At 42.4% G+C, this 14729-nt stretch overlaps 1 protein-coding gene across 2 annotated transcripts in view; it reads right to left on the reverse strand.

Annotated features, from left to right (window-relative positions):
* The window catches only part of ankrd44 (ankyrin repeat domain 44), a 33288-nt gene that overhangs the window by 5810 nt on the left and 12749 nt on the right, over positions 1-14729 (reverse strand). For both annotated transcript variants that reach the window (XM_013914176.1, XM_013914177.1), the window contains exons 5-27: positions 14262-14462; positions 13683-13770; positions 13332-13474; positions 12404-12616; positions 11372-11450; positions 11166-11280; positions 10991-11073; positions 8072-8135; positions 7549-7617; positions 7055-7195; positions 5887-5952; positions 5126-5237; positions 4205-4276; positions 3913-4114; positions 2988-3075; positions 2773-2890; positions 2303-2525; positions 2041-2128; positions 1844-1927; positions 1610-1755; positions 1440-1522; positions 1190-1272; positions 838-929 (exon numbers count right to left, since the gene is read on the reverse strand). In XM_013914176.1, the coding sequence (XP_013769630.1) occupies positions 838-929; positions 1190-1272; positions 1440-1522; positions 1610-1755; positions 1844-1927; positions 2041-2128; positions 2303-2525; positions 2773-2890; positions 2988-3075; positions 3913-4114; positions 4205-4276; positions 5126-5237; positions 5887-5952; positions 7055-7195; positions 7549-7617; positions 8072-8135; positions 10991-11073; positions 11166-11280; positions 11372-11450; positions 12404-12616; positions 13332-13474; positions 13683-13770; positions 14262-14462 (2653 nt within the window). The remainder of the gene's footprint in view (positions 1-837; positions 930-1189; positions 1273-1439; positions 1523-1609; positions 1756-1843; positions 1928-2040; positions 2129-2302; positions 2526-2772; positions 2891-2987; positions 3076-3912; positions 4115-4204; positions 4277-5125; positions 5238-5886; positions 5953-7054; positions 7196-7548; positions 7618-8071; positions 8136-10990; positions 11074-11165; positions 11281-11371; positions 11451-12403; positions 12617-13331; positions 13475-13682; positions 13771-14261; positions 14463-14729) is intronic.

A 14729-nucleotide genomic window follows, 5' to 3' on the forward strand; every position in this document is an offset into this window, starting at 1 on the left:
TAACTATTTTTGTTCTTACAATTACCCTTAATAAAACAAATCCTTAGCCCATAGTAGTGAAAAGAAATGGGGTTACAACTTAATCTAAAACTCCAGTAACTGAATATATACAAAAGTACTTCATCCAGTATTGCTGATCTAAGCTAATCAATTATGGACTTTCAGGTTTAAATTGATCTATAGCCAACAAAACAAAGAACAAAGAACAAAGAAAGCTCACAAAAAACACATGAACAGCTTTAATCCGGGTTTCCACAGCTTCATATAAAAACTACTGGCCCCCAGTCGCCTGGTATCAAACACCTGTGGTATCACAGTCCTATGTATCGCATTCGCATGATTTTCAGAAAACCTGGCCTCTGACCTTCCCGTAGAGCTCAGATTTGAACTTGTCTGTGATTTTTAGTAGATACACCTGAAGTATCAATTTCTAAATCTTATGTCAATTCATGCTCTTCTTTCATTTCCTGCCATCAAATAAAAGCCAAAAAATATCACTCCATCGAAGATTTACTTTGATCATTACGTTTTCCTAGATATGGGTGGACTAGTTATTGTGCCGACCTCGAACAGTAACAGGCCTGCTTTCTATACCCATCTCTGTCTGTCTGTTGCTATGTAACAAACCCCAAATTCACTTGAAAACCCTTCCTGCACTCTATAAAACTCACCTAACTCTACAACGAGTGGTAACCCTTTTAAAAACTGTTTTGTCTGCAGCAAACGTGGAAAACAGCATTAAAGCTTTTCAGTAGACAAGCTGAGTCCATGCTGAGAGAAGGAAGACATTCATGCAGGTGTGCAGTCAGGCCCTGATAAGTACTGAGTTTACCGCACCGTTCTCATCCACCGTCTGAACGTTGGCTCCTCTGGACAGCAGCTCCTGGACCACCTGCTTAAGACCGCTACGAGCCGCCAGGTGCAGAGGACTGACAGAAAGTTACACATAATGTCACTCATGGTTACACAAGTACTCTTGTTTAACTGAACTACATCACCTCTAGTGAAACAGGTTTTCAAATTCGTTTAATAAAATGTTCACAGTATCTGAAAAACTAATTTTATTTATTTTACTTGGACTGATCCTGGACCAAATCTTTACATACATCATTTCAAAAGCTCTTGTTTACAGTGACACATGTGTTTCCTATATGTACAGACATGAGGGCCAAAGTATTTTCACACTCACGTTTGCAGCGCTGCATTCGTGGCATTAATGAGCGCAGTGTCAGACAGCTTCTCGAGGATCAGCAACACACAGTCTTCCTTCCCCTGAAAGAAGAAGGACTCAAGTTAAAAAGTCCTCCAGAGTTCTGCATAAGTAAACAGCACTGAGGTCTCATCTGTGAGCCTTCCTTTCAGTAAAACAGGTAAACAAAGGTCCCACAAAACTGGGCCAAACACTAATGCTGGAGCGTGGTGCCCCCTTGTAGACGTACATTACTGCAAGCCAGGTGCAGGGCGGTGTTGCCGTCCTTGTCAGTCAGACTGAGGTTGGCACTGGCGCTGGTCAACAGCACCTCTGTACGAGACAGAATACAGAGCATGTATAAAAAACAAAATCACTGCTCATTTTCTGAACATAAGCACATGTAAAACAACCCCGTACCAAGAGCCCCGACCCTGCCCCTCTGAGCCGCCATCATCACCGCAGTGCGACCCGACTGTTCTGCGACGTCCACAGGTGCATCGTGGGAAAGGAGCAACTGGACACAATCGACATGACCGGCAAATGCTGCAGCATGAAGAGGAGTCCTGGAAGAGAGAGGATGGAATGAGAACAAATGGTGCTCGGCAGCGTGGGAGGAGCTGCGCTGGCGACATGTCCACACTCGCTTCTTACCTGCTCTTAGCATCGCAGCAGCCAGCGATGTCTGAACCCATCGCCTCCAGCAACAGCGATGCACATGGCTCGTGATCATTGGTTCTGAAAGACAAAACACAAACAGGAGTTCAGCGACTGAAATCGGCCTCTGAAAAGCAGGAAAAACACTATTCCAGTAGCAAAAAAGACGACTCCGGGATATCAGTGTGACTTACACAGCGCAGTGCAGAGGGGTGAAGGGGTTCCCATCAATACAGCGGCAGCCTTTCTGTTCTAGCAGGACCTCCACACACCCTTCATGACCTACACACAAACACACACTTTAGGGAAAAGTTTCCTAACTGGAGGTCTCGTCCTGTTAAATGGGAGTTCTTCCTCCCCACTATCACCAAGTGCTGCTCACAAAGGATTGTCTGTTTTGAACTGAATTTACTTTTTTTATTTTTATTTAAAAACGTGTCTGCAGGTGCCACTAACCATAATAACAGGCCCAGTGCAGCGGTGTGTACCCGCTGTGGTCTCTCAGCGGGGGCAAGGATGGCGCCTCAGAGCAGGCGATGCTCAACAGCTCACTCAGCCAGGAAGCGTGGCCTCGGGCAGCGGCCAAGTGGATGGCTGTACGACCGCGCGAGTCGCCGAGCAAAACCGAAGCCTCCTGCTCCAGCAGACACTGGATGCACTCCTCCTGACCACACAGCAGCTGAGACAACAGAGCAGAAGCTATATAAGAATCTATAATACAAATCTGAAAGAACATTTCCTGTTTTGTCTCTTTTTACAAGTCTTCTAATGAATAAAGCACATTTCCAAGAAGGTCCCTCCTAAAAATGTTAATGGGAGTCTAATAGGCCCTAATATAAAACTTATTGCTTCTTTCTTGTCACAAATGAAAGAAATTATAAATAGAGACTGCACTAAATCCACACAAACACAAGTTCCGCGCTCACCCCAAGGTGCAGCGCTGTGAGGCCGTGGTTATCGGCCACATTGACATTGGCTTCCCTTTCCAGCAGCAGCGACACGGCGTCGACGTGACCTCCGGCCACCGCGAGCATTAGAGGAGTCCTGCAGACGAGGACGACATATTTAAGAGGGAAAACGGAAAGGGACAAATCGCACGAAGCAAACAGGATGTGTGGGGGCGGGAGCGAGGGTCACTCACTGTCCCTGAGAGTCAGCAACATCCACGAGGTCTGAATTATCCGATTCATCCAGCAGGAGGCGCACACACGTAGTATGACCATTCATCACTGCAAAGAGAACAAAACACAAGGTGTCACAAACGTACAAATCAGCTCTGTGACACAAAGGTTGTGATGACTTCTGTCACCACAGTAGAAAAAAAAGTATTTAACCACCTGTTTTTTCAGCCACGTGGGGAACAAACTCTAAATTTAGTTCATCTGAAGTGTAGTTATAGGCAACCCAGGCTCGTGAGCGGCACATACATGTGCTTCAAATGAACAATAAGGACTCTTCCATTCTAAGACTGCAGATATCTGAAGCTACAGAGAGCTACATTCAGTCCAAAGGTTAGGCATCTCAAGTATGTTCAAATGATGCTCACATTGCTGGAATAAGAGGACACAATAACTAAGATGAGCTTTGATACACTAAAGAATCCTGCCCAGAGGTGCACGAAAAACAAGTGTTTCCTATGATTCTGAAGTAATGAGTTAAGGCTGGAGGAAGAGGCCAAAGCAATTTCAGACATAAGAGACCCAATGCTGATGTTTAGTGTAAAGCTTTTCCACATAAATAACACATCTTATACTTGGATTTCCATCTAAATAAACAACCATCCCAGGGTTTGGTAATCAGCTGTTTGTAGTTTCACAGTCCACATGTGTTTAAAAAAGCGTTGGCAGAGGGATTAAAGTGTTATATACACCGACCATATGCTGATTTCACTACAAATTTTCACATATAGAAATTATATTTTTGATTAATTTTTTTATCTTTTGGAACAAAATAACAACATCCTTGCTCTTGTTTTGAAAATTCAGTCTCCCAGACCAGCTATCTTATTTCTATTCCTGTTTTTCTACAAATTGCCAAATTGCATGCTTCCATGTTTCTAAGCTCACCTGCAAGGTGCACCGGGGTGCGTCCATACTGCTTATCAGTAGTGCGTGGCGATGCTCCCTGGCTGAGGAGGGTGTGAACGCAGTCAGAGTGACCACGGAGAGCAGCCAGCGCCAGAGCTGTCCTCCCCATCTCGTCCCCTTGGTCTACCTCTCTCTCCCCCTGCAGCAGCACCTCCAGAGCCTGAGCATGGCCATGGTACGCCTGAAGAGAGAAATTATTGTTTAAAAATGTAAATTAAAAAAAAAAAATAGGATAATCTACTACAAATCCTTTTATCCGTTTAATACTGACAGCGAGGTGCAGCGGGCTCCTGGCATGTGGAGATTCAGAGTCATCTTGGTGACCGCCATCTCTGTCCAGCAGCTGGAGGTCAAAACAAAAACAACGTGAACACAGTCACAGTCTGTTCATGTGCTTTATCAAATTTAAGTAGCTCTGTTTTTCAGGGATTTACTCAGAGCTCTTTTTTGTTTGTTTGTTACATAAAAGACTTGATGCTCTAACTTAAAACACCCAGATTTCTGGCATGTGGTGAAAAAGTGATAGGCCATGATAGGCCAGCAGAGAAAGAAACTCCCTCCAGACAATCCCCAACAGTACAAGCATTTCCTCAGTAAGGCTTCAACCATATTCAACAACATGTGACAGGAGTGTGAGCATCTGTGTGAGGACTTTAGTCTGGAGACATCCTGTTTGTGCAGAGTGAAGGCAGTTTGATTCAGTCAGGGTTCAGAAATAGGGTCCAATCGAAATGATTTCATTACTGACCATTACCTTTTTATACTTTTGCTACCCATTTAAACCATTGTTTTTAGTCAGCTGTTTTTAGCAAATTATATTAACTAATCAGTAAATTTGTTGTTTTTAGCCTGCTACTTTTTCAAAGACAATTAGTTTGTTGGCAAATTGTAACAAGCTAACTTACATTTAGCTAGCTGTTAGCTTACCTGTTACTGTCAGCTAGCTAATACTATGTCAGATTTGTTTCGGGGCTCTTTGGTTTTTATTAGATTTGACTGACTGAGAGAGCTAGGAAAGGGGGGCAGAGAGCGGGGACAATATAAAGCAAATTTTCAGTGACTCTCAGAGGCTACGGTGACCATTGGTCTATCCCTAGCTAATGCTACTCTTTCCCCATTAATAGCCCTGGTTGGGGCACACTGGGGTAAGGGGCTAAGGTGTGCTATGTGTCACACGTTTGTGTAAACTGACCAGTTCTAGACAGTGCCTGTGTCCATAGGCTGCGGCGTAGTGGACAGGGTTGTAACCCTGTTTGTCTTTCAGTGAGGCCGTAGCACCGCTCTGAAGCAGGAACTCCAAACATCTGCAACACAAACATGTCATTTCAGAAGGCAGCTCGAACCACAGAGAACATGCTTAAAGCACACAAGCTTATGACATCAAGATAACACCGTTTTAAATGTTTTATGTGTTTTAAATGTATAGTGGTGAGTCTTGACTGGAGCTAAATGTCAGTTACACATCACACATGTATGCTATAGACTTTGTGTTTAATGATAGTCTTTTATCGCCATTTGTTCTTTTTATTTATCCAATTTTGCTTTCTTTTTTTTCCCCTTTTTTGTTTCTTTTTTTCATTAATAAACTTTGAGAAAACTGTGAAAATCACCTGTTATATTTCCTGTTCCATTTTTTAACATTACTATTTACTTTGATATATTTTGATAGATTTATTTCTTTAAGCTAATCACATTTGGCTACATAGTAATAGAATTTATTAATTTTCTATACTACTATATGCTAATCATTTATTCATTACCTTCAGTGAATCAGTTTTTTTTAATCTAAGTATTCAATCTATTTCATCTCTTTTTGGAGATGTCGCAAAAATGTCGTTTTTGTTGTTTACAATTTCATTTAAACAGATGCGGTTCTACCTTTCAGTTTTTGGCATGTATTGTAGATTTGTGCATAGCTTTGGTCAAATTTCAGTAGATTTTGTTCCCACTCACAGTGCTGCCTCCTTCTCCCTTTCTGCCTGAACGCCTTCACTCTCTGGCTCCAGAGCAACACGACGTCTATGAGGGAGGAGACAAACAGAGGATCAGGGTAAAAATCAGATGGGCGTAGAGATAGGATGACATTAAGTATCAATATACTACATACATACAACATGCATTAACAAAACAAAACAGCCTATTTAACTATGTGCATCATCACCTGCCACTGCTAACACGCTAACTGAACTAATACTGAACGTAAACCTGCAGACCATGCATGACTCAGTGACAGCATCACCTCTGGTTACCATGGAAACAGTAGGTATGGCTCAGCAGGTTTCTTTATGTGGTAACATAGGACAGCTAGCCAGATTTGTGATGCACCATGGAGGGGGTGTGAAGAGCTCAGCTCAGCTCCCAGCCAGGCGCTGGATAACCTGTTAACGTCTGTCTCCACTCATTTTTGTGACTGAGGTAAACGTGGAGGACTCTGCTCAACACATCTACTGAGATGCACTGATAACTTCTTCCACCTTGTGGAAACCCAACAGTGAAATGCTGCTTATACACTGATCAGCATTAGTATTTATCATTGTAATATAGTAACCAGACGTATACTGTTTCTACACAAATGCATGCAGCGTCTTTGAATGCTTGTATTGGTGCATTTATTTCTTCAGCGTTACCGTGACAGTATTAGCCAATGTGCTCATTTTAAACTAGTTGGCCTTCCCCTTTAAATGTTAAATTAACTTTTAAACCAGATGTAGTGAAGATGGTTTAATGTCAATGCAATACTTTAAAGAAATGTGTGAATACAATGTGAAAAAAGGATCATTGCCTGAAGCTTTATTTTAGCAGTACATCCAGCTGCAAACTCAGGCTCTCAAAGGAGCATTCTGCTGTTTTAAAAGCCACAGTGTGCTCAGTACAAAGATCAGACCAGCTAATAAACAGAGTGAAGCAACAAGAGAGTCACATAGTCCCCCAAGGAACTGTCTACAACACAGCATTTTAGACTTAAACTCAAAATCAAACCGAAATAAAAAAAAAATGAATATAAATATAATTAGATAACTTTGGATTGAAAATGCCAACAACTTGACCAAGTTCAGCATATAAGAAGAAAAAAGAAAGAAGTGGCTGCAGCTTTATGTAAAGTTTTTGAATGCTTGCTCACCTTCTATCCAGATCTGAGGCAGCAGCATAGTGCAGGGCGGAGCGCCCCCACTGGTCTGTGGCATTTATGGCAGTGCCACATGCCAACAGAGTCTCCAGACACTGATAGTGACGGCTGGCAGCCGCATAGTGAAGAGGAGTCCTGGAAGTGAGAGAAATTCAAATGAAGACAACAAAAGTAACTTCATTCAAAATGCAATCAAAGGGAAACAGATAAGATAAGATAAGATAAGATGACCTTTATCAGTCCCACACGTGGGAAATTTGTTTTGTCAAAGCAGGAAGTGGACAGTGCAAAAGTTATGTATCAAAAATTAGAATATAATCAGAATAAATAAAGTACACAACTGTACAGAATAGAATAAAATACTATATACAGTAGAATAAAATATACCATACACAAGAATTTGAAGACCTGCTTTTTTTCTTTCCTTTTTATTTTGACGTTTCTTAAAAAGTTTAGAAAGCTGTTCTCCACACAGCAACATGAAGTACCTGCCACACTTATCTCTCCTGTTGTGGTCTCCTCCACTGCTCAGTAGCAACTTGACACAATCCACATTACTGCACAAAAACACAGAGACGGCAGTTATTACTCAAAATGACGCTTACAGGTGAAGGATTTATGATCCTTAGACAAAAGGAAAATGTTTGGTTACTGAAAAACATGCAGCATAACAATGAACTGCTGAGCCAGGTTCTGGCAGAGGCTCCTGCCCATAGGGGGCCATGTGATTGTTGTAAGGTCTTAACATAATCAATAAATAAAACATAATCAAATTAATGCCATTAACACCATGACTTGTTCTCATATTTAGACCAGCATGCCGAGGCTAACACAGGCACTGGTTTTATTCCGTTACCACAGCAGCTAATGTTATCATGTCCTGGCTGATGTCAGAACACAAATGAGTTTCCATTTCTGGAAGATTTTATCATATTTGTTCCACCTGGCAATTTCTCCTCAGACCTTTGCTGCACTGACTATATTCTCATATCTGGAAAGTAATGGACTCACCCTCCGGCAGCAGCAGCGTGGAGGCAGGTCCTCCCCAGCGTATCTGGAGTGTCTATCTGAAAGCCTGCAGACAGGACCGAGTCGTTACACATTATGCTAAACCTCCGACCTGATGGGAGCAGCGCAGGGAAACGAAGGAGGGCCAGACAAGACAGCAGCAGCCATCACAGAGAGAGAGGAAGAGAAGGAGGCGGAGAGGGAGACAGGGGTTAGTGTGACAGGTGGGGAAACGAGGGTTACACAGACGATCATGCACATAGAGGAAAATACAAGGACAGGTTACACACAGAGAGAGCCACACATCTTATCTTCAGGTCAGAGACACATTCAGACAGCCTCACAGGATAAAGTGCAACAAGGCAAACGGCGCAACGCAACACAGCTTGAATTAAATGGACGTTTGACACTGTAGGATGATTAGGATTTTTACAGATACGCAGATAAATAAAGTCATCATCAAATTAATCCATTATTATGGTTCTGCAATGTTTACATGGGACGTTTTAATCAGAGGAAACGTACATTTATTTAGAGGTAAAGCTCGTTTACATTTATAGGATTCACCTGTTGTCTGCTAATAATCCAGCAGATTACTCTGATTGTTCATCTATAGACATATTCTGCCTTTGCATTAAATATAATGGAATGAAGTAAACACCACAAAAACTGAACAAAACTCAACAGTCATTTCTTTTTTGAAACATTGTGATTACTTAGTAGTTTCATGTAGGAACTGGGATTTCTTTTGGCACACCACCCCGTGCTAAAGTCACCACGGCACCATGAAAACACCAAAGTCACCCAGTAAAGATGGCGTCCACCATGAAACTGCTCACAACTACGTTTTTTGGAGTAACCTAGTTACTATTCCTGGAGGAGAAATTACTAGTAAATTTTTGGATGCATTTCCGAGAAGGCATTTTCTCTAAAACTGGTGGACTCGTGCTAAAGTCGTGCACATTTCTTTCCATCCTGAAACATTTACTCAGTTTAGCTTCTTAAATATGATCATTTTCAGTTTCTCCTCCGAACTGCTCATTTTAATGTTATTCTTTAGACAAAACAAGCCATGCAAAGTCATAATTTGAAAGAAATTGTGGAAATGAACAAAAAGGCCTTTAAAGAATATTTGAAACTTGTAACGGGCTGTTTCTATAGCACTGAATTATAAGTCTTACCGAGTCCAGGCTCAGATTGGCACAGGCTGCACGTACACGTGTACTCTTTCTTTCACATCCACATGATTATCAGAGTTAGACCTACAATTGCATAGCTGACAGGAAATCACTCCTGAGATCCACGGTATGAAGGATTTTGAAATCCAAGATTTAGCTGTGGGTGCAGCAAACACAGCATTCCTGACCAAACCCAGTACTGCAGCTGCACAACACACAAACACATGTAAATGACTTCTTTGTTGTTCGCTGCAGCAGCTCAGCAGAGCCATGTGAGGAGCCCAGTTTCATCCACACACAAGCGCTGGCGCCTTGTTAAATCATCAAGTTAACTGGAAGCACGAAGAAGTCGGGTCTTTTCCCAACTTTTGTTTAATGCAAAGTTTCTTCGTCTGTTTTCAGAAATAAAAGTTTAGCAGAAGAAAATTATTTTACAGCACAACCAGCAGATTACTCTGATTGTTCGTCTATAGACATATAGATATAAAGCAACACGGAAACTTTCTGATGTAAACAAGATAACTGCTGATAGAGGAGAATTCACAGGGATGCACTGTGTCCGGAGGGAAAATGAGTAATGAGACTGAGGCCTTGTCTTTTCAGGAGCATTGTGACCTGAATTTGGCTGGAGCTGAGCGTGCCTGTGCAGAACAACAGCTGGACTCAACGCTCACTGAAGTTACACTCCAAGATGAAATTAAGACAACAGAAGTCCTCAGTCAGCACACTGAGGGCAACGTGCACATACGTAGAAATGCTGACTCGGCGTTCTTGGAACAACAAACAATAGCAAATAATTTCACTTTTTTAGACAAAAGCACATAAAACACTGTTTGTGTTTGATTGACTCAAAATGCTGTTAATGAAAATAGCATCCGTTCATGCATTTTTCATCAGCTGTTGCTAGCTAGTTATTATTTTTTTTCCAGAAACAACCAGTTCACCCTCCTCCGCTCTGTAGGCGCTTGCGGAGCAGCTACACTCTGTGCTCGTGAACTCGACTTCCTGTTCTCTGTGGACACGCTGTGACGTAGCTGACGAGTACATATAAAGAATGCTTCCTGTGACACCAGGAAAAAAAGGACCATGTAGTGCAGGCTAAAGACCAACCAATGTATCAGCTGATGTTAGCTATATGCCAGTCTATCAATGTCTGCATTTATTTTTTTAATAAATAAGAGATGGGAGAAACCTTCTTCAGGGAACTTATGAGTGTTGAAGTTGGATAGTTTGTCCACCAGAGGATGTGCCACATGTTGCCCACACCTGTTTGAAGTCCCACAAACACAACAGCCAGCTGATCGTATCAGGTCAGGCAGACAAATATAATGTTTTGTACGTCTCAATAAGACGGGAAACATCATAGGACGATATATCCGAATTTTGAATTTTAAATCAGCAAATTTTGTTACTAATGTTAGAAAATACTGGCAATCACCAAGGTCACCACTCAGGTATCAATTTCAGAATACTAGCTGACTTCCTTCTTGTGTTATTGCATTCAGAAAATGTTCAGAAAACATGACCTCTGACATTGAGGTCAAACTCGTCCGAGATTATTATTAGACACACTTATGGTATCAATTTGAGCTTCTACATTGCCTCATTCTCAACTTTTCGCATTTACAAACATTTACTTTATTTCAAGCTTTGACTAACTTTGAAACTGTAGCACCACAGGGCAGAAAATAAGGCAAAGCTAAGTTTAACTAAATCCATCATGCACCATTTCCCAGTTAGCTACCTGATGACAGCAGCTTCCGGCAACAGTCAGAGTGCGCATTCAAGGCAGCCAGGTGAAGAGGAAACATCCCGTGGACTCCTCGCCTTTGGAGAAAGACATGGGTATCTCGTTATCTGCATAACACGTCATTGTAACCAACAAAATTCTCAACAAGTCAACAAATAAACAAACAAACCTGGTGCAGTCGGCTCCGCTGGTGATAAGCGTGTTGATGAGGAGCTCGTGGCCATAGCGAGCAGCAATGTGAAGGGGAGTGTTGCCATCCTTGTCCACACTGTCGATCTCTCCGCCTGAAACAAAACGCGAAAAAAATAATGACCCTGTGGAGTTAAGGCAGCTTTAAGACACCGCGAGACAAACACAAGCATAAAGAAGTCTCACCGTTCTGGATGAGGGTCTGAGAGCGAGTGAACCGTCCGTGAACCGCAGTCATGTGGAGAGGACTCTTTCCATCCCGACTCTAACGTGGACAGAGAAGAAAAAAAGCTTTCGAATGAAACACGGACTTCAGACTTCAGTGTTTTTTAATGAGCACCCTTAGCAGAAGAACACCCCCAAAGCGTAATGTTGCCACTTCTGTGCTCGACTCTGGGGACGGTGTTCTTTGGGTCACATTCAGTATTTTCTAGAATATTTTTACATTTCGTAATCCTCTCATTCGACATTCTAGAATCCTGGTGATATTTATCATTTAACACTCTGCAACTTCCCTGTTGCCTTTGGTGGACAAATTATGCAACATCAGCACTCCTAAGATAAGTGAAGGGTATTTCTCCTGTCTCTGCTTTACTTTGCAAAATGTAATTAATTGGCAAATAGCCACAGTTCATTTATTTAAACACTTTAAAATCATTTTCAAGAAAGCCCAAAATATTGACTAAAAAAGTTTTTAGCTTTAGCATTTAGCATGTTGTACCAACTAGCATGTCCACAGCATGTCTTTATCCTGTCTTCCTTCTCTCACCCCAACCAGTCGGAGCAGATGGCCCCGCCCCTCCCTGAGGCTGGTTCTGCCGGAGGTTTCTTCCTGTTAAAAGGGAGTTTTTCCTTCCCACTTTCGCCAAAGTGCTTGCTCATAGGGGGTCATATGATTGTTGGGTTTTTCTCTGTACGTATTATTGTAGGGTCTACCTTACAATATAAAGCGCCTTGAGGCGACTGTCACTGTGATTTGGCGCTGTATAGATAAAATGAAATTGAACCGAGCTGAACTACTCGAACTGTCGACACAGAAACTTCAGGTTCAATTGCAGCAGCACTCGTTTACCACAGAATACTAAAACACCTCTTAATGTGTCTAAACTTAAGTCTGTATTTTTTTATTTCATAAAAATAAAAATAAACATCACCATTACACTCGATATACAATAATAGCTGGGCTCCAGTCTTGCCAGTAACTATATTTCTCTGTACCTGTACATTGACTTCGGCCCCATTGTTGACGAGGAACTCCAGGCAGAGCGCTCCGTGTGTGGAGGCAGCAGCAAAGTGCAGCGGGGTGAAGCCTTTGTTGTTGGCCTGGCTGACATTGGCCCCATAATCAATCAGCTCACTGACAACAGCGTCCTGACCATTGAAACAGGCCACGTGGAGAGGCGTGTTTCCAAATGCATTGGGCTCATCTATCTGTGGTCAGAGAAAACAGAAACATATAAAGACTAGGTAAACTCTTTCAAGGTGCAAAGGGAAAACGGCACAATCAGCTCAACGTGACTAGTACGTGTCAAATCAGTTATAACTCCATTAAAAAGCAATAAAGCTAGTAAAAATATTTAGGACATATTAGTAGTTTATGTTTAGATAAAAGTAATAGACTGTATGCTTATGCTATATGCTAGCTAAAAGAAGTGAACGAAATGGTTCACTTACTGAGGTCAGCAGCATATTTCTGAGGTATATAAGAATGAGCTGGCTCTAACTTGTGAACGATGCAATGAATGCTGGTCATGTTAGGATTGGTCTGTTCACTCAAGAAGGGACTGTCTGTCTATCTCTGTAGGGCATTCTGAAGTAAACAAGCAGGCGTATGAGTGACACGCAGAAGGAATGTTTTGAGGATTTCTTTTTAGATTCAAGGAAAATCTGACTCTATGTATCCTTTTTTTCCCTCTTTTATTTAGTTAGTGGTAGTTTTCACATTGAAACAGCAGAGCTACAGTGATGGCATTTTGAAAAGCTGGAGTGGGATCTAACTACTCTCCACAACATCCTCTCTACTGTGAGGGATCACTCGAAGCACTCGGAGTGAAAGTAAACTTCTGAATGTATTTTTGTTTGCAATGTGGACGGTTTGAAAATTAGGGACAAAAGCGTGTGTTTACGTGGGTGTATGTGTCCTGACCTCAACAGACAGGTTGAGCAGGTGTTTGACGACGGCAATCTGTCCACTGGAGGCTGCCGTGTGAAGCGGAGTGTATCCTCGTTTGTCTTTGCAGCTGATCTCTGCGCCTTTGTTTACCAGCAGGCACACCACATCCAAGTGACCTGAAGGGGGATTATAAGAAACACTGACACTCAGCTGATTGGTCGTCCTTTTCACCAAAGCACTGCTCCGATGAACCGCTGATGTCTTTGTAGACCTTAGAGGTTGTTGTTATGTTTTTGTTGGTAGGTTTTTGTTATGTTTGGACTGGTTTTCCATTTCCTTTGTCTCTGTGACATGTGCTTAACAACCTTCACTTCTGTCTCTTACCCATGAAAGCTGCCCAGTGCAGAGCTCGGCCATCCTTTTTATCAAAGGCATTGATGTTGGCTCCTTTAGTGAGGAGAAGGTTTACCATCTAACAAATAAACAGAAAGGACATGAGAAGGAAATATTAGAGGGAGGTGTGCGCAACAGGATGTGTGAGCAGGCGGGTCTTTTTATAACAGCATTGTAAATCCATCTCATCTCTCAGCCCAGTCGCCGCATAAAAACACCGGAGGGCCTATCGAGCAGAAATGAAGGCACCGTCCATTCAGCTCCGCTCCACAAATCTGCCGCCTCTCATTGTTAATTTTAGATCTGGCACGCTGGTGAATGATTCTGTCTAAGATGAGGAGTGCTTCAAAATGCACAGCCCACTTAATAATCCCAGTGACACAGCTGCACTCGCCCACCTGTTTCCTTCAACCAAGCTATTCAACCAGAACAGCACAAAGGACGGTTACGTCACAGCCTGTTTATTTGTGAACTGCAGTGTGAAGTGCAACCGAATGCGGCCCCACTCTGCAGCTTACGTGCTGATCATTTACTTCCAGTGCTTAAAAAGACGGCTCCAGGCTGCTTTACCTCAGTGTGGCCGTTGAGGGCAGCGTGGTGGAGAGCAGTGCGTCCACCACGATCTGACACGTTGACGCTGCTCAGCAGTGGGATGATGATTTCAGCGCATCGCAGCGCGTTATTCGCTGCAGCGACATGCAGCGGCGTCTGCCAGTTCTTGTCCCGCGCGTTCACGTCAGCAGAGTGGCGGATCAAGACTCGAACAGCCTCCTGAGGAAGAATTTGGAATTTTGCACATACCTGAATCATGTGACACCTGAATAAATGCAGTCCAAGCCTGCAGATAAACTGATCAGTCAACTGATATCTCAGAACATTATTTAACTAATGAAAGTAATGCCATTAAAACAGGGTAAGCTTCCTCTTTGTAAATCCCCTCCTGACTAACGTACTGAGACAGTTTTTACTTCAGCTCTTTTCTTTAGCTAGCGCTATCTAAGTGGTGCTAATCTTTGAAATGGGAGGAATTTTTTTAAA

Source organism: Pundamilia nyererei, unplaced genomic scaffold, assembly GCF_000239375.1.
Source record: "Pundamilia nyererei isolate P.nyererei 1_Seehausen unplaced genomic scaffold, PunNye1.0 scaffold00176, whole genome shotgun sequence".
Lineage (NCBI taxonomy): Eukaryota > Metazoa > Chordata > Actinopteri > Cichliformes > Cichlidae > Pundamilia > Pundamilia nyererei.